The 20,453-nt window shown below is 44.0% G+C and overlaps 3 protein-coding genes across 3 annotated transcripts; 1 reads left to right on the top strand and 2 right to left on the bottom strand.

Annotated features, from left to right (window-relative positions):
- Nucleotides 1–9,600: 9,600 nt before the first annotated feature.
- On the top strand, nt 9,601–10,946 carry ufsp1 (UFM1-specific peptidase 1). The gene has a single exon (XM_079184421.1). It carries the CDS (start codon nt 9,706–9,708, stop codon nt 10,453–10,455), a length of 750 nt encoding a protein of 249 aa, XP_079040547.1. The 5' UTR covers nt 9,601–9,705; the 3' UTR covers nt 10,456–10,946.
- A 174-nt stretch (nt 10,947–11,120) lies between these two features.
- Nucleotides 11,121–12,780, bottom strand: LOC306714660 (endonuclease domain-containing 1 protein-like). The gene is made up of 2 exons (XM_079184738.1): nt 12,340–12,780; nt 11,121–11,851 (listed from the first exon to the last, which is right to left on the bottom strand). Exons 1-2 carry the CDS (start codon nt 12,661–12,663, stop codon nt 11,270–11,272), a joined length of 906 nt encoding a protein of 301 aa, XP_079040864.1. The 5' UTR covers nt 12,664–12,780; the 3' UTR covers nt 11,121–11,269.
- A 1,182-nt stretch (nt 12,781–13,962) lies between these two features.
- Nucleotides 13,963–15,522, bottom strand: LOC306714387 (endonuclease domain-containing 1 protein-like). The gene is made up of 2 exons (XM_079184411.1): nt 15,175–15,522; nt 13,963–14,997 (listed from the first exon to the last, which is right to left on the bottom strand). The coding sequence occupies exons 1-2, from the start codon at nt 15,463–15,465 to the stop codon at nt 14,407–14,409; spliced, it is 882 nt and encodes a 293-aa protein (XP_079040537.1). The 5' UTR covers nt 15,466–15,522; the 3' UTR covers nt 13,963–14,406.
- Between the last annotated feature and the right edge of the window lie 4,931 nt (nt 15,523–20,453).

Genomic DNA, 20,453 nt, shown 5'->3' with positions numbered 1-20,453 from the left:
TGAATATTGAAATTAGATCTCAAACGGCCTATTTTGTCCTGATTGCCAAAAGCATTAGTTTTTTATTAGAGAACTATGACTTGTGTCACATGCCAGGACGCAACCAGCGGCCACGGGTCAAATGAGGCCACACAGAAATCAAGATTTGACATCAATCGAACTTCTTCACAATTTGAAATTTGACTTTGAGATTAAAATGTATACTGGTGGCAGCAGATCAGTGAGCGTGTACATGTTAGTCGCACTTTGCCATCACTTTGAACACCCTCTGCCCCTCTGCCCCTCTTTCCCACAGTGACGTATACTCATCCAGCTTCCTAAACGTCTTCCTGCTCTCTACCCATCCGTTTCAAGGTCGTTCTTTTCATTTCCTCAGGGAAAGACAGCAGGTGCTATCATAAAGTTGATGTGACTGCATCATTTAATTAATGGAAAAGCATGTTACACTACACACTGCTGCTGCTAGACCTTTATGTTATACTTTGATTATGTTATTATTGTTAAGAGTCCAAAGTGATGAATGATGTATAACAGGTGTCAATGAGCTGTCTACTGCAGATAGTTATGCTGGCAAGCCTGTAGTTATAATATGTAGATATTTAATCACGCTCTGCAGGTGACATCTTGTGTATCTTTTTCTTTGTAAACGGCATTGAGGAGGATGTGAAAATACTCCGTTATCGTATATTATATCGACACGACCTTCATCATTTTTACGTTTTCGTCATGACATCGATCATTTTTGCCGACCCTGATTTTCCCCGTTGTTTGTTCACATAAGGATGTAACTCATATTTTAGCCAATTGATGCCAGAAGAAACAACACCTTTAGAGAGCTCAAGAGTCTCAGAGTTTATTTATGTTTTAATTATTCAAGATTTTTTTTTCCAATGTATTTATATGCCATTACATTATCATTAGATCAGTGGCATAAAATGGTCTTAAAATAATATTAATATTGTTTTGTGGACATTTTTAACTATATTGTCAAAGATTGTCAGATTTTCAGACAGATTTTGTATACTGGATTTGTTGAAATCGGATTTTCAGGTTCCAGTTTTCCGCACCTCAGAGGGGTCATTATGAAGATGTTGTGTACACTTCCCTCCCATCACCTCCTCTGGGGGTCTTAGTCATTATCAATCATGCTTGATCGACAGTATATTGGCAGATGAGCTGAATTGTCTCTCTGGCCATTGTTAAGAAGGAACATTTCTAATGGATGCCTTGCCTGATGGCCAGTAGACACATGGCTCTAAGAAAACTTCAACTGTAATGAAGTCAGTGAGGAAATCTGCAAAATTATAAAGACCTTTATACAATATAGGCTCTGAATATATACAACGTTTTAACTGATGACAGTCCTGTTCTTTAACATTACTGTTTCATCACACTGATATTAGTGCCTTAAGAGAAATATGTCACGGGACTGCAGTCTGTAATTTTAAAATCACGAGCGTCATAAAGCCTGTTGGGTGGCTTCTATCCAAGACATATTTCAACTCTTTTAGCTGTAGAAGGTTCCATTGCAAGAATACAATGCAATTTACAATTAATTACATTTAGTTTAAATACTCCCGACCTCCTCTTGTGGGTGGAGAGTAAAATCATTTCAATGAACTTTATATGACACTGACCCAGGTACGAGGAGTAGCGATGACTTTTCTGTGCCATCATCAAAACACATCAGGAATGTGCTAATTCAAGGAATCAGTCCATGTACAGCATGCAGTACAGTGATGGCATAAAGCCATTCTCATCTCTGCAATTCAAGCAGGCCTATTTCTGTCCCATGTCGCCAACCTGACCCATGAACGCCCCTCTGGAGCCAGAGTAAAGGAAACGTCTAGAAATGTCCTGTAACAGCCATCTATGTGTCATAGAGGAGGGGGCGTCGTCCACGGGTTACATGAGGCTTTTGCATCACGCAGGAAGTAAAACAAATGTTTGCATATGCATTATCTGGAGCGAACAAGCAATGTGGGTCAAGTGACCCACAAATACTTGGAAACACTGATAAAAGTTACTATTTCATAAGCCTGCTGTATGTAAGGTGCATGTACACATGCTTGTGTACGCAAGTTAAATAAAATGATAAATATAGAAATGTTCTGAAAATAAATCATGAACAACATTATACTGTATCTGATATGAATGTATACATAATGAAATATCAAATAATATTTCTGCTCTTTTACCTTCTTTCCATTCTCAACATTATGATGCCAAAATGCCAACAATTTCGGACTAATATGCATCTAACATAAATAGTTTTTCAGGTATTAAAATATGTATTGAATATTCTTCTCATAGGTGAAAGACTCTCTCTTATAAATGTATATATTACTGCTTCTGATATGAGTGAGCTTTAGTAGTACATGGTCACCGCTGTCCTAAGCTGAAGGCAGTGTTGACAAAAAAAATGGTTGCACTATTTGCTCAAAGGGCTGTTTGCTTATGTCTGAGCCAACATGACGGGGAGAGAGTAGAGGGAGACAAGGTACGTGCTTTGAGCCATGCTCCGGGACCAGGACATGGGGATTTGGGTGGGAGGCGAGGGACGTGTGGGGAATGCGGGGGCCGGGGAGTCCAGTCACAATGACTCCGTGGTTGGAATGGGACTCGGTCATTGAATTTAGGATGATTTAAAAGTGGAGGGGTGATGCACAGTTGGTCACAAACCCAAACAATCCTTAGACGGCCAGGGGTGATGCCAAAAACATAAGGCGGGAAAAGCTTTCTCATAGAAGGAAGTGAAAGTGCACAGCTGTTGTATATTGGAGTATAACATGTATTTGTGTGTGTGTTTGTGTTTGTTTGTTTTTCGCTTTCTCATCCAAGTTTTGGGCTCGCGGCCAGCTAGGTCTACTCCTCTGGCGCGACACAAGACAGGAAGCTGACATAAAAGAATGGGGGGGACTGTCTGTGAGGGACACAGGAGCCAAGGCAGGAGTCAAGACAGTAGCCACTGACGAGGTCGGAAGTTATTGTTTCAGCTTTCAGGCATCCACAGTGACATGAACTGTATCCCTCTATTGAACATAATGTGATCCCATGGCGATAACCACAAGTGTGGCGGAGCATTCCAGGACAGCAAACCTTATCGCTGGAGTTTCTCCCCGCCCTGTTGAACCATACCTGCCATCAATTCTGACCCCAACAACATCACAGCCTTTCCCTAACCAATGCTGTCTTCTTTTTTTCACCTTTGCCACCCAAGACTTTGCATTAAGTCAAATATTTCCTCGATTTGCGAAAATGTGCAGAAACCCTCGCAAGACTCTCTGTCTAATGTAAACCTCAACCATCTGGCGAACGTTTCTCAAATTTAGGCTAGCCGTCTAGACATGACCATTATCTGGCGGTATCATCCGACTTTTTCTTGTATTTGGCATTCTTCTTGTTGCCCCGCTGCCCCTAGCCTCACATCTTCCATTATGCAATGGGCCTCTCATCACTTGTCATTTCCACGTCACACTCTTCCCCCACGTTTGTCTGTCCTGTCTGCTATTTCCCTGACTTGCTGGCCCTGACTGTTGTGCAGCTTATGCAGCTTAAGGCTGCAGGTTTTAAATTCCAACTCAACCTTTCACTTCTGTTACTTGTAGCACACACAAAATGTCTCCTTAGTTGGGACTTTCTCTTAGTTTGCCTGGAGGAGTTACTCATGTTCAACGACTTACTGGTGGACTGTCCGGGCCTGCTAAGCCTTCTCTGCTGGCCTAAACAGAATCACAAAGTTATAGCTATTTTATAATTTAATAATTTTTCACAAATACACTACATGTATTATATATTTTTTTCCCATCATCTTGTTTTCTCATTGCATATCTCCTGTCTTCCTCAGTTGCTCTGCTTCCAGTGTGTTCCAGCTGTTAGCAGCCTACCTGACTGCCTCAACTGAACCCCTGTTTGTGTCCTTCCCTTGTTTCCACTCTCCATCGTTGTGACCTCAGTTTCGATATTTAACCAAGACCGTGATCTTTTCTGGACTTTTAACCAAATGGTTTGAGTCCCGAAACATAACCATAAATGATGTTAATCATGCTCTAGCGGCGATACTGTATTACAAAACCGGATGTTATAGGGAAAACGAATGGAATGCGTTGTCAGTGAATGTTTTCTGAAGCTAAACAATAACATAAATGGCTACAAACCTGAACCTAAAACTCCAGGATTATTCATTCTGTCCCTATGTAGCTAAAAGTCCGAGCTGCGTTTGAATCCAGAGCAGTAGGTTAATCTTAACTAAGGCGCTGAAGTCAACTGCCCTCTTTGTGACAATATGAACGGGATCTGGAATAGTATCCAGTGATGCATGTTTGTTTGCATCCATGTACTGTTGCACTATCAGGACAAGATCTCTGTTGCACACTGGATCAGTTTGCAAGCAATTGGATAATAGAGAGGACCTCAATGTTCCCTGTCTGTGTTGAGTGGCTCCAACCAGGGGAGACATCAAACATCAAACATCTGATGTGCCATGCCAAGACCAATACTTGCATCACACACTCTAGTTTAACACGAGACACAATATTTGATACAACAACACAGCAGAGCACTAACCACATAACTGATACGAGGGGTGAGGAGGTAGGTGAGCATGCCCAATAACTTAAATATCATAGGGAAACTATTTATTAAGAATTATTTCACTTAGCCGCTGTCCAGTTCTGCTCACACAAGTAATTTAAAATAGAAACTAATTCTAGTGTTGAACATAATCAAATGGCACAATGAGACATTTGACCCCATTTCACCTGTACATTGTATTTCCATCTATGCATGCATGATACTATATCAAAACAGAACCAATGCATCCTAAAGTCTTCTGACACAGAACCTTATTTTTTTGGTATTTCCATATATAACTAGTCCTACATCTGTTCAAAAGCACAAGCTTAAAACATTACGAAACAAAGCCCAACACCACAGAAGTTGATGTGACTGCTATACTGTAACCAGTATATTCTAGGTCTAGAATAGATCTTCTTTAAAATGGAATTGTGAATTACATTAATGCAGTGCCTTATTTTCAGGGACGGGGATCCGTAAGTGTTGTAGCCCTGCTGTCATGAAACAAGACACTGCCAAGTGAAAACTAGGTTTCCCCATTTGGTTTGTCACGTTTCCTCACAGGATTAGACAAGTGCTTCTACTGCAGACAGGGGATACATAGCGGCTGCGTAACGTTCCCATTCTTACTCAAATGTCTGTTTATTCTAGTGCGCTTGTTGCCTCAGAGATATTTTAGGTTCCATTGTAGTAGTCCATTGTCATCTCCCGCCTGGACTACTGCAACTCACTACTTGGCGGAGCCACGGCATCGGCCATCAGACCGCTGGAGCTTGTCCAGAAAGCTGCAGCTCGCCTGGTGTTCAATCGCCCCAAGTTCTCCCACACAACTTCCCTTCTCCGTGCTCTACACTGGCTCCCTGTAAGAGCTCGCATCCAGTTTAAGACTCTGGTGCTAGCCTACAGGGCAGTGAAAGGAACAGCTCCTTCCTATCTCCAGGCCATGGTCAAGCCCTACACCCCCGCCCCCGACCACTTCGCTCTGCTGCCTCGGGGCGATTGGTTCCCCCGTCGCTCAGAGTCCCGGTCACGGCTGTTTTCTGTCCTGGCCCCACAGTGGTGGAATGAACTCCCCACTGACATCAGGACAGCGGAGTCACTGCCCATCCTTCATCAGGCTGAAGACTCACCTCTTCAAGAAGTGCTACCCTGAGCCTTCCTCTTAGCACTTATTGTATTCGTATTAGTTCGTTGCACTTATTTTATTTGTTTGTTTCTGTACGTTTGCTCTGGGTTATGCTCTTAGATGCTTGTTTAAAAAAGGAGATGTACTTATGACTTCTGTTGACTAGTAGTTCCCTTGAATATGTTGAATACACTTATTGTAAGTCACGTTGGATAAAAGCGTCTGCTAAATGACTGTAATGTAATGTAGTTCTTCGGCCTCTTTGTGGAAATTCCTCATGGGTTTGTTTTCGGGGCAATGACTTTTCATGGCTGAATGAAAACCTACACCTTCGTCAGTCATGATGAAAATGTCTGGTATGTCTAGAACGAAAAGACAGTATTGAGATAACTAAAGAACAATAGATTTACAACCTGCTGTAGTAACTTCAACACGTCATTCACAAATTCATGTTTATTGTATAATGCACAGACATGAAACCATCAGGGTGGAGATTGGTCTGTGTTGTTCCGTTTGTTTCTCCAGGGGTCAGGTACAACTTCCTCGCAGTAGGCACGACTGAGTTTTGGTTTCAGAGCGTCCTCAGTCAAAACAGGAACAGCACTGCGCCGGCATGCAGCACGGAAGTGTTGTGCTACATGCTCACACAGTCTTCAGACGATGTTGTAGTTGGAATTACTGAAGTTTACAGAAACAAAATTAGGCAGCATCCTTTATTATTCATCTGTCGGAGATAATGAACACATCTGTGCCACAGAGAAAGAAAGAACACTCTCATCCACACGCACTCATCTCTTCTGCCAACATGTTCTGTTTGTAGCCGGCAGTGGTGTTTGTGACGCTTTTGTGATGGCTATAGTAAAACAATGCTGCAACAGGGCCTCCATGGCTTCAAAGTTATGAAAAATAACTTGTAGGAGCTTTAAATAGCTTTTGTAGGTGCCTCCAAGTATTTATCAGTAGAGCCAAGAATTCAAAAATGTCAACACTCATTTTTATTGTCCCCTAACTCCCCCGGCGTTGGTCACGGTCATAATTGTAGAGTTGGAAAAGGGCTCTTTAGTGACCGACAGACGGCCTGTCCAATGGGAGCGTGCCAGGGTGTGAAGTGGCCCAACTGTTGTGTCCGCCTCATGCTTCTTTTCTGTCGGAGACACACAACTGGCTAAGTCATCGTTTTATAAAAACCTCCATAACAGATATAAATAAAGGGCTGAGCAACCTGTATCTAGTGGAGTTGTGTGTCCAGTGGGGCCACTGTTCTCCTCTCCGGCCTGTCCAACGCAGTCATCAGAGTCACAGCATCCACACAGAGCATTGTCTCCCTCTGTGGCTCTCCAGCTGAATGACAGAGAAACATCCTGATAACACAGACGATCCAATACACTTTTCATCAGTGGACGTTATGAGCCGGTACTGCAAAATCACGATGAACTGATTCAACAGCTGAAGGGCACCAAACAGCCTGGCAGCCGAACCTGAATGTGGGTCGATGGAAGGAGCAGGCTTTATCAAGGTGGCTGTGAGAGATTGGTTTCAGAGTGGCCCTCATGTGGCAGCTGATGAACATCTAGAAGGAGAGAGACAAATGAATTTCATTTCAACAAAATCATAATTATCTTAAGGCCAAAGATTAGTTAAAAATGTGGAAATGCTTGACAAACGATACCCTTTAGATGCAAGAGGAATAGTAACACAACAATCCCAAGATATTACACACACAACATACTTTATGCTAAAATGATGGCTCTGATTACAAGTATTAGAAATTCAGAAAGTAATGGACTGGCGGCTCCTGTCCAATGAGGAGTTGTTACCCGCTCCCAAGACTCCTGGTTGAAGTGGAAGGCTTGGACGCTGAAGCACAGTCTGTTCTCTTGCTTCCTTAAGAGGAATTTAGATGAAGACCCCGGCAACACACTGTCCATTAGACATCTGCATCAGAGGAGCAACACATGCTGAGATGACTCCACGATAGAAGAGTATCCACTCTAATCCTACATCTGATTATTGGATTAAGCACTGTGCTGTATAATGACCTTTTGTTGTTGTGTGAGTTTTTATGTGCTGAACTATCCACAAATGAGTGTTGTAATTATGAGTAACTATTATTTTTTAGTCAAAATGTACCCATGCTTGCTGATAAACTTGTAGCCGGGCAGAGAGAGAGGGTCCGGCTTCAGCGTGGCGACACAGTGGTCGACAAACAGAGCAAGAGGAGGGTGCAGCGGGGCCTCCACGCTGGCCTCCAAAAACACTGCTTCCCCCTGCTGATACACCGAGGAACTACGCAGAGCGCTGCAGTCATCTGCATGAGAACAAAACTTTTATCAGTCCCAATTTGATATGTTCCAGATAGAAACAATAGTGCCACATATTGAGAGTAATCTTCCACTGATACGGTCCAGAGGCATTGAGGTGTTTATTTCACCTGCCATGGTGCGAAGGGAGAAGCGCAGAAGGCCAAAGGCACTGACCGTGGATGTCATGGGTTGCCAGGTTGGGGTTAGCGGTTCTCCATTCACCGTCTGCTTTCTGTGCTCACACAAAGATAAGGCGCTGCTTATGCAATTACAACGTGTTGACGACCGTTACACTCCTGACTTTGTTCCTACTCTACACGCAAGGATTCACACAATAATACGGCACACCCTGCCTTAGGCCTACCTCTTATAGTGGCACTCAACAGGTATGATGACAGCAGTCGCCCCTCGAACTATCACACTGCCTGCAGAGGTGGGAACCACAGCACGAACCAGTACCAGCTGGTTGGAATACACAAGCCACTCACCATGAACCTGGATGATGGCAATTAAGAAGAAATGCATCAAACCATGAAGGCCTGAGATCAATTTGTGCTTCAATGTTGAACTTTCCATGTCTGATAGATATTTGAAAAGTGTGTCTCTCTCTTTACACTAGAGAGGTTATCACCAGGCTAACTTTTTCTCTGGACCTCTCATGTCCTGTCATGTCCCCCCCCCCTGCCCCCTTGTCCCTTTGTCTTACACTGGACTCAGTCCCACACTCTTGCAGCCCTGCAGAGATGACCATGTCAGAGTCAGACAGCGGCCCCTTTGCTTCGCAGGACCTCTGCTGCGTTGAGTTTGCTCCAAGTCGAAGATTCTCAGGTTTGAACGGAACACGTTTCTCCTCAAAAAACCGTCGCTTTACGGTTATCGTCACCTCCACTTCTCCGCATTTTATTTCAAGTCCGGCGCTTTCCAGAGTTCCTAATTCTACGTCACTTTTTTTAGCAAAGGAAACGCGGCACACAGACAGCAACACTATGACTGAGGAGACTAATTGTGTATATTTGACCAGGGTAGCCATTTATCTTTTTTTTTAAAAGCTAGTGATTCATGGATTACCGAAAAATGAATTACAGCCAGGTGTGTTGAGATGCGCTGCGCTCACGTGCACTGGATAGAGTTTATGCTATCTTCAAAGGCGGCTGAAAACATTGTACATCTCAAACACTAGGACAAATAGATTGCATTGTAGGCTATCCTAAAGCACGACTATATTTATTATTAATTATCTTATATGACTATACTATAAAATCGTGACAACTAGTTCTTTTAATGAAAGCTAGTTTGCCGGTAACGTTCGGCATGTTGTGCTTATTATTACTGCAGCTTTCTTCCACTTTGTTTCCAAAGCCAACCGTTGTTCAGATTTTATTTTTTAATGGAAAATGTATTGTAAATATTTCATTGATGTTCCAAAATAAATTAACTTTCAAACTACAAGTTATGGTTATATTCGCAAGAATGAAACAGAGCTGAAGAAAAGCCCCTGAAGGCACCACCGTCAGTGGGAACAAGTCTAAGGCGGAACAAGTGTTCTCGCAAGTGCAGCGAAGGGACAGGTATTGCAGTTACACCAGAAGACTTCCGGATGGATAGTTCATGTTATGAAACTAACGAACTGCTGGAAGCACTTAAAACCAAATACAGTACGTTAAATGCAAAGTGTGTGCTCGGTAGAGACACACAGGTGAAATGGACACAGCCGTTGTGTTAGCGGAATCTGAGGAGATTGACTGGGGAGGAGGTAGAGCTGAAGACGGGAAGACGATGAACAAGACCAAAACCTTATCGAGTAACGTCCACACCGGTCTTCCTAATCCCCTTACAGACCCTGTGAAATGTTCTCAGATAAAAGGAGACTATCTCTACTTCCATTATGGCTGTGATGGACACGATGACCGGGGCTGGGGATGTGGCTACCGCACCGTTCAGACGATGGCTTCCTGGCTTTCCCGTAACTGCTCTCCACTCAATGACAAACACCACGCTCCACCCAGCCTCCCTGAAATGCAGCAAGCCCTGGTCACCATGGGGGACAAGCCGGGCTCGTTCTCGTGCTCCAGGGAGTGGATAGGGACTTGCGAAGCCTCCCTGGTCCTTGACTGTTTCTATGATGTGCCCTGTAAATTGGTGCACGTCAGAGGTGGAGGGGCAGAGCTGGAGCACGTCGCGGTGGAAGAGCTCCATCGGCACTTTGAGAAGCACGGGTCTCCCGTCATGATGGGAGGGGACAGGGACAACTCCTCTAAGGGGGTATTAGGGGTGTGCACCGGGGACAACGGGAGCTACTTGCTGGTCGTGGACCCTCACTACTATGGAGGTCCGCTGGAGAAGACCGAGCTGCAGAAGCGGGGGTGGGTGGCGTGGAAAAGGGTGTCGTCTCTGGACCAGTCTTCATTTTATAATCTGTGTATGCCTCAGACTGCCGACAAGGGAACATAAACTAAGCGACAGACGTATTCCTGTCATTTAGGATGTCGTGGTTATTGGTGAAGGCGAGCTATAGAACGTTGTCTTATTGGGACAGACGTTGAGCTGCGATGCCCTCCTGTGGATGAAATCAATGATGACCACGTGTTTGAAGAACATTGTGATAAAAGAACTTGGAACAATTTCTTCATTTTTAAAATGTAATTAATCATAAGTTCAATTTCCCTCGATGGTTTCCTTTGTAGCTTCAAAAGTAAATGCTTTAGTTTGTATTCATTTTCTAAATCTCATGTGTGAGTTTGCAAATTAAGGTCGATCATCAACATCTGGATTAGGATTTAGATTGGACATGACTGTTGTAGTGAGAGTGATTGTAGCGCTTATACTATCAATATCATCACTATTTATACGAAAATCATTCACCCTCTGCATTAAAAATATTTGGATTTTATTTGCCATTTACTTTGACAATCATGTCATTTTTCAACCAAATATACTTTGATTCTATGATTCCAGCTTCTGAAATATGAAGACTTTTCTTTGTCTTAATTGATGGTAAACTGAATATATTTCGACATGTAGACCTAACGATTATTTCTAGAATAATAAAGAGGAATCTAAATGAAAATAATCCTTATATGGACATTTGAACTTCAGACACAGACTCCAATCAATTCCACGTTTTATTGCTTTCAATATATATTTAGATTTGACAACGCATCTTAGATGCGTGCATGCTTTGAGTGTAAGAACCCTGTACCTCTCCGCAGTGTTAAAGTACATTTTGAACACTTTAAACTTGAACTACAACAACGATCACGTCATCTCAGTTATCTGGCACACAATCGCTGTAGAATATCTGGAAGTTCTTATCCACATCCATCCTCCCCTTGAGAAATTTCTCCAGGTTCTTGAGAGGAACTTCCACCATGTGGTTGTTGACGCGATCGTTCAGCCCATAAGCTGCGAACACGGGGAACTTGTAGCGCACAAAGTACGGCGCGTTTTGGTCAAACTCTACGCAGCAGTAGGCCGACCACACGTACTCCGGTACGGCCACCCTGTCCAGGTTGTTGCGACGGATCGTGTGCCCGGAGGTGGTGACCCCGGTGACCACGAAGGCTTTGCCGCGGCAGTAGTTGTTGAGACGCTTGCGGATGAGGTCCTGGTGTTCCGCCCAGGGCCCCAAGTTGAACTCCCTGATCTGGGGCACCACGTTCGTCAGGCTGTAGGTGGAGGCTTTGTCCATAGGGTCAGACTGATGCTCGTCAGGATTCAGCTGGCCACGTTCGTACTGAACCACATCAGAGTAGTCCTCCAGGACTGCCTGGGTGTCCTCGAAGTTCATGTGCATGCTTGAAGATTGGGGGAAGGACTCCATGTTACTGCTGCTCTTCTCTGAGGCCAGCTAGGGAGAGCGAGACAAGGAGAGGCACAACACGGCAGGAATTTAGTAGTTTTACTACTTCTGAAAGTGAGAGCAGACAGAAGTCATAGACTTTTTACATTCTGACAATTTGCCACATTCACAATAAAGATTTGCAAAGGATACATTTGAATACATCCCAGAGCATACATGGTCAAGGCTACACTATCTTATTGAAATACTATTCATAGCCAATAAAGCAGCTTATCTCGAGCTGTGATGCCAGTAGCAGCAGTAATATAGTTCCCACAGCTCTCTCAACTTGTTAGGTGTAAATATATGAAATATGTGTCTTCTGTGTCTTCAGACATACGATTATATCCATACATGTGGTATGTTATTAACTACTATATGGCACAATACAATGTAGTATACATTGCAAAAACAACCAACAATGGATTTGGATCAAACCTATGACTAAAAAACAGACTTGTAGTTTACTCACATTTGGAGCTTGAAAGAACACTCACCTGGGGCTCAAACATCCAGGGGAAGTCCACCTTCTTCTCCCCGTCTGACTTCTTGAATGTATAGGCAGAATAGATGGGGATGTGTTTGTGGGGGTCGTACAGGGTGACGTAGCGGGGTTTGTCCTCGTACCGCTGGCAGATCTTGGTGAAGGAGTTGCTGAGGTAGCCTCTGGGTGGGGTGCCCATGTAGAGGGAGTCCTTGCAGCGCTCCGCATGGTTGAAGTCCCCCACCACTCCGGCCCGAGCCCCGCGTAGCAGCGCGCAGGTCAGCACGGCCATGACAGCCGCCAGGGGAGAGACACGGTTTCCTGATGCAGGTGTCATCACCGAAGCTCTCTTTCCCGCAATCTGTTTTGTCCTTTTAGACCTTCTACACCACTGCAAACCCGCTACGGCCTGACCAGTACAGCCTCTATCCCAGCTCTGTCAACATCTCCCTTCCTGCCTCATCTGTACTTCCAGCAAACTGGCCTCCCATTGTAAAGTCCTTTCCATATATTCAAAGCTCCACGAGTGTCGTAGCAGTAATTCAAAAGCAGTGAATGTTATCAATCATGGAGAGCAGTTTATGACTGTGAACGGCCGAGGGGGAAAAAATGACACTGACTTCATGCTCTCGCAGTAAAAATGAAACCTTTCGTTCCAAGTTGTACGTTTGGCATTCAGACTGTATCAGACGTGTTTATCACCCGCATGTCTCCCACAGACATCGACACTTATCATTGTAACGTGCGCAGATGTCTGCGCCGGCTCTGTGCAGGCGTCTGTCTCAGCTCCTTCACAGCTCTTTCTCACGGCCGTAACCGCGACTTTAAGCGTTTATTTGGGCTTCGGGTCTACTGAGCAAATGAATCTCCCTCACTGTGTCTCTGGCAGCGATGCTCTCTGCTGTGCTATGACCTGTGGACCCTACCGGCCAGGGGCCGGTTAATAGTAGTGAGTGAGGCGTAAACAGGCTATCAATGACAGTAGTATTCATGTAGGGCAGTAAGAACGAGACACTATGTATATTATATATATATATACACTACCGTTCAAAAGTTTGGGGTCAGCCAGACAATTTCGTGTCAATTTTCAGTTTCTTCGCAATTTCTCTCATGGAATAGCTTCATTTCTAAGAACAAGAATAGACTGGTGAGTTTCACATGAAAGTTCTCTTTTTCTGGCCATGTTGAGAGTATAATCAAACCCACAAATGTGATGCTCCAGATACTCAACTAGCTCAAAGGAAGGCCAGTTTTATAGCTTCTCTCACCAGCATAACTGTTTTCAAAGGTTTTCTAATCATCAATTAGTCTTCTAAGGCGATTAGAACACTGGAGTGATAGTTGCTGGAAATGGGCCTCTATACACCTATGTAGATATTTCATTCCACCTAGAATAGTCATTAACCACATTAACAATGTATGGAGTGTATTTCTGATTAATTTAATGTTATCTTCATTGAAAGAAACAGTGCTTTTCTTTGAGAAATAAGGACATTTCATACCATTTTCATTTTAATGTTTTACTTTTGTGAGTGATCATGAGCAATTTATGTAATTTCACAGAAAAAATAAGGCGTCAGAGACAGTTTAATTATAGTGTGCAATGTTTTATTACCACAAATTAGACAAAGCAGGTACATTTATGTTGCATTTTCCGTGAGTTGAGTTTTTTTTCTAAATGAAGGGTTCAAAGTACAACAGGAGCGCCGCGAAACAACTCAGTCTCTGAGTTTGTACAGTTACCAGTGAAACAGATTCCATGTTGAGCTCCTACGTTAGGCTGCAGAAGACATTCTGACATTTTACAGCAGGAAAAGCACGGCTGTGAATAATAGAATGAATCATGGCTCAATACCATTTAGCTGCTTCTACATCAGTGTCTGGTACTTTGCATGCTGGCTCACTGTCACTGTCGTGGCTTACTGGGACACTTGAGCAGAAGCATTAACGCTACACCTGTGCTTTTCTTATTATGACAAGTCAAAAAAGCCCCATTAAAGAAGAAGAAAAACAGAACGTGACCCAAGATAGTTAAGGGAAAATGGCACATAGCTGCCTTGTCGCTAAATGTTTTGACTATTTAGTTTTTACTGGACACTGTTGGGACGCAGTCACCCACAAAGATCTGAAAGTTCTGGTCTACAAAGGTTTTCTTCTTGAGGAACTCCTTCAGCTTCTGGACGGAGACCTCCACCACCTCGTTGTTCTCCTCCTGATTCAGCCCATAGTGAGCAAACGATGGGAACTTGTAGCGCTCGTTATAAGGTGCGTTGTGGTCGTAGTCCACGCAGCAATAGGCGGACCACAAGTACGCGGGGACTGCTACGCGGTTCATGTTCTCCCGGCGGATCATGGTCCCCGAGGTGGTGATGCCTGTGACGACGTAAGCGGTGCCGCGGCAGTAGTTGTTGAGCCGTTTGCGGATGACGTGCTCCTGTTTGTTCCACACTCTGTTGTTGAAGTCGGGCACCATTGGCACGACATTGGTGAGGGTGTAGGTGGAGGCCTTGTCATCGGGGTCGTCCTGATGCTGGTCCGGGTTAAGGGTGCCGCGCTCGTAAAGGATGGCGTTCGTGTAGTCGTCCAGAACAGCTTGGGCATCTTCAAAATTCATGTGCATGTAACCACTCGGGAAGGGCTGCATCTCTTCTGTGTCAGAGGACGTGGACAGCTGTGTGGGACAGACAGACAGAGCCAGTGCACGTGAGATGATGAGGATAGGACAGTAGAATCTGGTGACACAACATCTGCATGAGTTTCTTTTTTTATTTTAAAAAACAATTATAGCATGCTGCTCTAGCCTTTTTTTTTTTTAGCACTTTGTGTTCAACAGGGTATCCTTCCTTACCTGCGGTTCATACATCCATGGGACGTCCACGCATTTCTCCCCATCTGTGCGTTTGAAAGTGTACGCAGAGTACACGGGTATGTGGTCCACAGTGTTGAACAGTGTCATGTAGCGTGGCCTCTTGTTGTAACGTTGGCAAATGAACTGGAGGGAGGGGTGCTCCAGCCCGGTCGGCGGTGTTCCCATGTAGAGGAATTCCCTGCACTGTGGAGACGGCTCTTTTTCCACACTCCCTCTTACCGCCGATGTTATTAAGTAGACAAGCGCGCAAGTCTGAGCCCACAATGCCATCGTCGGGAGAGCTTTGATGAACTCTGGCGAAAGCTGTCAAAATGTACGCTGAGTGTGTTTCAGTGAGCTGCTAATGATTGAATGTGTCTCTCTGGCTGCCCATGGAGCTCATTTCACGCTCTGCTGTCTGTAATCAGGACTCAATATGCAAAGCAACGCACTTCTTTCACCTCAGCAGACCCACCCGCAGCTAGAGGAACAGAGACATCAGATAGCCTACAGCAGAGACATCCGCGTTTTTCTCATGGGGGGGGAGGTCATCTTACCAGTCAACCAAAACTCAAATACACAACATTATAAATATTTCAAATTCTACTCAAGGTCCAAGGCTTTTCAAAGATTATCATGTGTATCATGCTGAATTACATTAGTTTTCTTCTTTCTTCTTCTTCTTTGATTTCAATATTTTATTATAAATGTGCTTCAATGAGCACTGGAATACGCAGTATGTCTATATTTGAATTTAGGGCATATAGGATATAAGGACAGCTTATGTTGGAGTGCAGCAACTTATTCTTGAGTTTACGGTACCCTGGCCTTGTCTATACAGCAGCCTCGAGTGTGTTGAGAATCAGTATCCAGGTGTAGGTGAAGGTGTCGTCGACTGAGCCGGACTGGTGTTTGTCAGGGTTCAGCTGGCCCCACATTTGACTAAACTACTAGAGTGAAGCCATTATGTAGCCGTTAAATTGCTTAGAGGGGTATAAACGTGTCCAAATGTTCTCGTCTCTGTCGCCTGCTATCATAAAAGCTTTTGGGTTACACATTTCAAACAAACGCCTCCATAAAAAGTACAACATGCAATGTACTTAAAAAGACATCTGGAGAAATGAATTAGTGTATTTTACAGATTACTTTAGCTTGCTAATACAGGAGGATAAGTGACATGAACTTGACAGGGGAACACTATCCATAGGCAGCGCACTCTGAACCACATCATGCATGTTTGCAACTGTTTTTTAAATGTTATTTTATTCATGTCTTTTTTTTTTTACAGATGTGTCATTCATCTCAAACATTGTCAGTAATCAATATATACAACTTAAGCAAAGATAGTAAAAACATCTCCACAGTAAAAGTTATATATTATAGCCGTTATACATAATCCACCCACAGACAGGAACTGTAACAACTTAACCAACACATTTCAAACACTCTCCAATGTCATGCATGAAGGTGCAGGGTATGGAATACTGAGGGTGAGACAATTCTCCCATCATTTATTGCATTCACTGTTCATTCATGTTCCAGCACATGAGCTAAACTCCCCATAAAGATAATGTTTGGGCTCTTGCTTGTTTGATTAATTAGTTTTAGCACCCTGTTCCACACCTCACTTGTGGTAAAGATAGTAAATACTTCTCATCGATAGTGTTTTCTTATTTTAAAAGTGAAATATTTCAGCTTCATTTGTTCAGCACTGCCATATCTACAGTACAGGCAAATGACCTGGACTCAGGCCTAATCGGATTTAGCCAACATGTGGTGGAGTTGTTTCTCTTTTGAAATGCACATGGGTTAGAGTTGCATGATGGGAAATGTAGGATGTAGAGTTCTTGGGGATTGGTTGGTATTTCAGGAAACCTGTCGCTCTGCTGCTTTTATTTTTATTTTCCTGTTCCTCATAGATCCCCCGACTTCATGGAAGTGTGGTTGCAGTGCGCACAATTTGCTTTGTTGATGCTAATTGGTCAACCGTACCATGGCCCATTCAATTAATCTGAATCCAAACCTGCTAAATGAAGAGCCACGTTAGTCATGAAATCATTTTTTCCCCTCCTTAATATAATTCACATTTGAATTCATTCCAAAACACGTAAAGGTGCTGAATTCCAAATCCAGAGCACATGATTGAGGGTTTGCTTCCACACGACTCTCAAGATGGCGAAGGCCGAGCAAAGCAAAGCTCGGACTACAACACACACACACACACACAGAGGAAGAGCGACTTCATTCTCTGCTCGGGACGACATTACGACACTAAATCTTTACTTGGCAAATAGTTTGCTCATATTAATGTTGTCACTTTCTAATTCAGCACCTTTAACTCGGCCTCTATTATAGTTTATTTGAGTTAGTCCATCCTGGGCTGTGCATCCCATCATAGTGAAACGCTGGTCAGGTCTCTCTTCTTCCTGAAGGTGCTTTCTGACAAACAACCCTTGTAGAAAATAGTGAGGTCTACGTCTGTCTGGCTCTTCAGGAAGCTCTCCAGAGTCTTCAGAGGGACTTCCACCACACTGTGGTCAGTCTGTTCATTCAGTGCATAGCCCCCATATCCAGGGAACATGAACCTCACCTCGTAAGGAGAGTTATGGTCGAACCGTGGGCAGCAGTAAGCCAACCATACGTGTTTTGGGATTGCCAGGCGGTCCCTGTTATCTCGCCGGAGGGTCTCCCCGGAGCGGGTCACCCCTGTCACCATGAAAGATTTTCCGTGGCAGAAGTTGTTGAGGCGGCGGCGGATGATGTCCAAGTATGGGTTCCAGGAAGTGTCCAGGAAGTGTGTGATTAGTGGGACTACATTGGTTAGAGAATATGTGGAGGACTTGTCGTCGGGCTCTGATTGGTGCAGGTCAGGATTCAGTGGGCCACGTTTATATTCTACAGCATCCGTGTAGTCCTCCAACACGGCCTGGCTGTCCTCAATCAGAGGCGGGGTGTCCTCAGTAAGGGGAAGCGCTCTCATGTTGCCGCTCTCATCGTCTGAAACCAACTGTAGGGAAAAGGAAATGAAAGGAACGTGGCGTTTATCATTTTGAAAGTGAGTGTTTTACAAAGGTTAAGATGCAGTACCACTAATCTAATCGGACTGAAATGCGATTCCACTCAAAAAGTTTCAACTTCTTCCACAAATCTAATGTGAATGATTGGTTAGTTTTATTAACTGCTGAAACGATAATTATCCCAATTAGGGTTTATAAAAAAGGAGTAGTTTTGAGGATGAGCTTATTAACTTTCTTGCCAAGAGTTAGATGAGAAGATGTGTTCTCAGTGTCTCGGTGTGTATGTTTGTGTACACATAGGCTAGCTGACTTTGTGCTAAAATCATTTTTCTGTAAACGTTTTCTAAAAAGACTTTTTCCTCGTTGTTTATCTGTAACTATTCCTTGAAAGACAAGTGTGTTTGGGGATATGTTTTGGATATGGATTGACAGGTGGAAATTCCTCCATGTTTGTCCATGCAGGCATTGTCTTCTTTACCAAATTCTGCCACCAGTAACTGGCCAAATGGCAGCAAGCAGTTGTCCCAAATTCAACCTTTGCAAACCTACCTGGTGATGTCACCAGCACTTCTGTTTGTGCTGTTGGGTCTTTAATAACATGCATACTGACACTGACCTTCACTGCAAAGCAGCTGGAGTGAAATACAAACAGGGATTGTACTACAGTTAATCTTGTTATTGGCAATAATGGCAAAAACGAAAAGTCAGTTTCTAATAAGTAAAACTAATACATTAGACTCTACCTGTGGCTCGTACATCCACGGTGTGTCCATCCTCCTCTTCCCATCAGACTTCTTAAAGATGTAAGCTGAGTAGAGGGGGAGGCGGCGACTGCTGTCATACAATGTGGCGTAGCGCAGTTTGTCCGCGTACTTCTGGCAGACTCTCCTCAGGTCGGCTCCCTTCATCCCCGCAGGCGGCGTCTGCATGTAGAAGAAATGGCTGCAGCCTTTGAAGCTGTTCGAGACACTGGCGCTCACCAGGGGGCACGCCGTCAGCAGGTAGACGGACAGAACGCAGGTGCAAAACAGATGCATCGCCACACGACTGGAGTCAATGAAAATGGTACAAAGATTGTGTGTGTGTGGGGGGGGGGGGGGGGCATGTCCTGTCTCACATCTCTGCGGGGGGAAGAAATTCCATGTGGTGATGAGTGAATGGCTGATTTGTAATTGAGCGTTGGTGTTGCCGTCATGATCTGGTGAAGTGTAATGACAGTTGGACAGACACTCGGTATGCAAAGCTGCAGCAGCTCAGTGTGGATCTATTGGCTGCACGGTTGACTTATCTGCTCCTGCAATGTGTGCGCAGCCATGCCTCTCTGCAACAGGCCTCTGCTAGTAAGATTGCAGCTAAATCAACCATTTATCGGCTCATCAAGAACTTCAAGGAGAGAGGTTCAATTGTTGTGAAGAAGGCTTCAGGGGCCCCCAACAAGTCCAGCAAGCTCCTAAAGCTGATTGAGCTGCGGGATCGGGGCACCGCCATGTGCAGAGCTCAGGAATGGCAGCAGGCAGATGTGAGTGCATCTGCACACACAGTGAGGCGAAGACTTTTGGAGGATGGCCTGGTGTCAAGAAGGGCAGCGAAGAAGCCACTTCTCTCCAGGAACAACATCAGGGACAGACTGATATACTGCAGAAGGTACAGGGACTGGACTGCTGAGGACCGGGCTAAAGTCATTTTCTCTGATGAATCCCCTTTCCGATTGTTTGGGGCATCCGGACAAAAGCTTGTGCGGAGAAGAAAAGGTGAGCGCTACCATCAGTCCTGTGTCATGCCAACAGTAAAGCATCCTGAGAGCATTCCTGTGTCATGGTTTGACAGACCTGGAGAGACCTGTATGCAAGGATATGACTGATTCTCATATGAAAATAAATGTGGTAATGTGGTAAACATCTAAATTAGCGTTTTTGTTCACCTTTGTTCTGTATTTATTTCTTACCTATTAAAGTAGTCTTCTTGTATTTCCTTTAAAAAAAGTGTTGATATACACTTGATTATAACTAACACCTTAATATTTACACAAAAAACAATAAGAGGTGACTTTGAATTGGTGATATATCATCCCCTTCTTGGTTGTTATTGTTCTTGTCCCTCTTTGTTGTATGATAATTACTAATAAACAATGGATATTCACGCATACATAAGTAATTTCAACCCTATTACGCATGGCTTATAACACAATAACTGCTTGGTAATACAGCCGTTCCTATTAAAATGAGCAACAAGTTATGCTCTTGTTATCCGATACGCACAATA

This window comes from Pholis gunnellus (genome assembly GCF_910591455.1).
Source record: "Pholis gunnellus genome assembly, chromosome: 23".
NCBI lineage: Eukaryota > Metazoa > Chordata > Actinopteri > Perciformes > Pholidae > Pholis > Pholis gunnellus.
The sequence above is the reverse complement of the archived record's forward strand: the minus strand, read 5'-3'. Positions and strand labels throughout refer to the sequence as shown.

Coding starts and splice junctions, on each gene's coding strand:
- LOC306714387 (XM_079184411.1), bottom strand. CDS start 15,465: ATGGCATTGTGGGCTCAGACTTGCGCGCTTGTCTACTTAATAACATCG. Junction 14,998..15,174: donor CATGGATGTATGAACCGCAG/GTAAGGAAGGAT, acceptor TGTCCCACACAG/CTGTCCACGTCCTCTGACAC.
- LOC306714660 (XM_079184738.1), bottom strand. CDS start 12,663: ATGACACCTGCATCAGGAAACCGTGTCTCTCCCCTGGCGGCTGTCATG. Junction 11,852..12,339: donor CCTGGATGTTTGAGCCCCAG/GTGAGTGTTCTT, acceptor CGCTCTCCCTAG/CTGGCCTCAGAGAAGAGCAG.
- ufsp1 (XM_079184421.1), top strand. CDS start 9,706: ATGGACACAGCCGTTGTGTTAGCGGAATCTGAGGAGATTGACTGGGGA.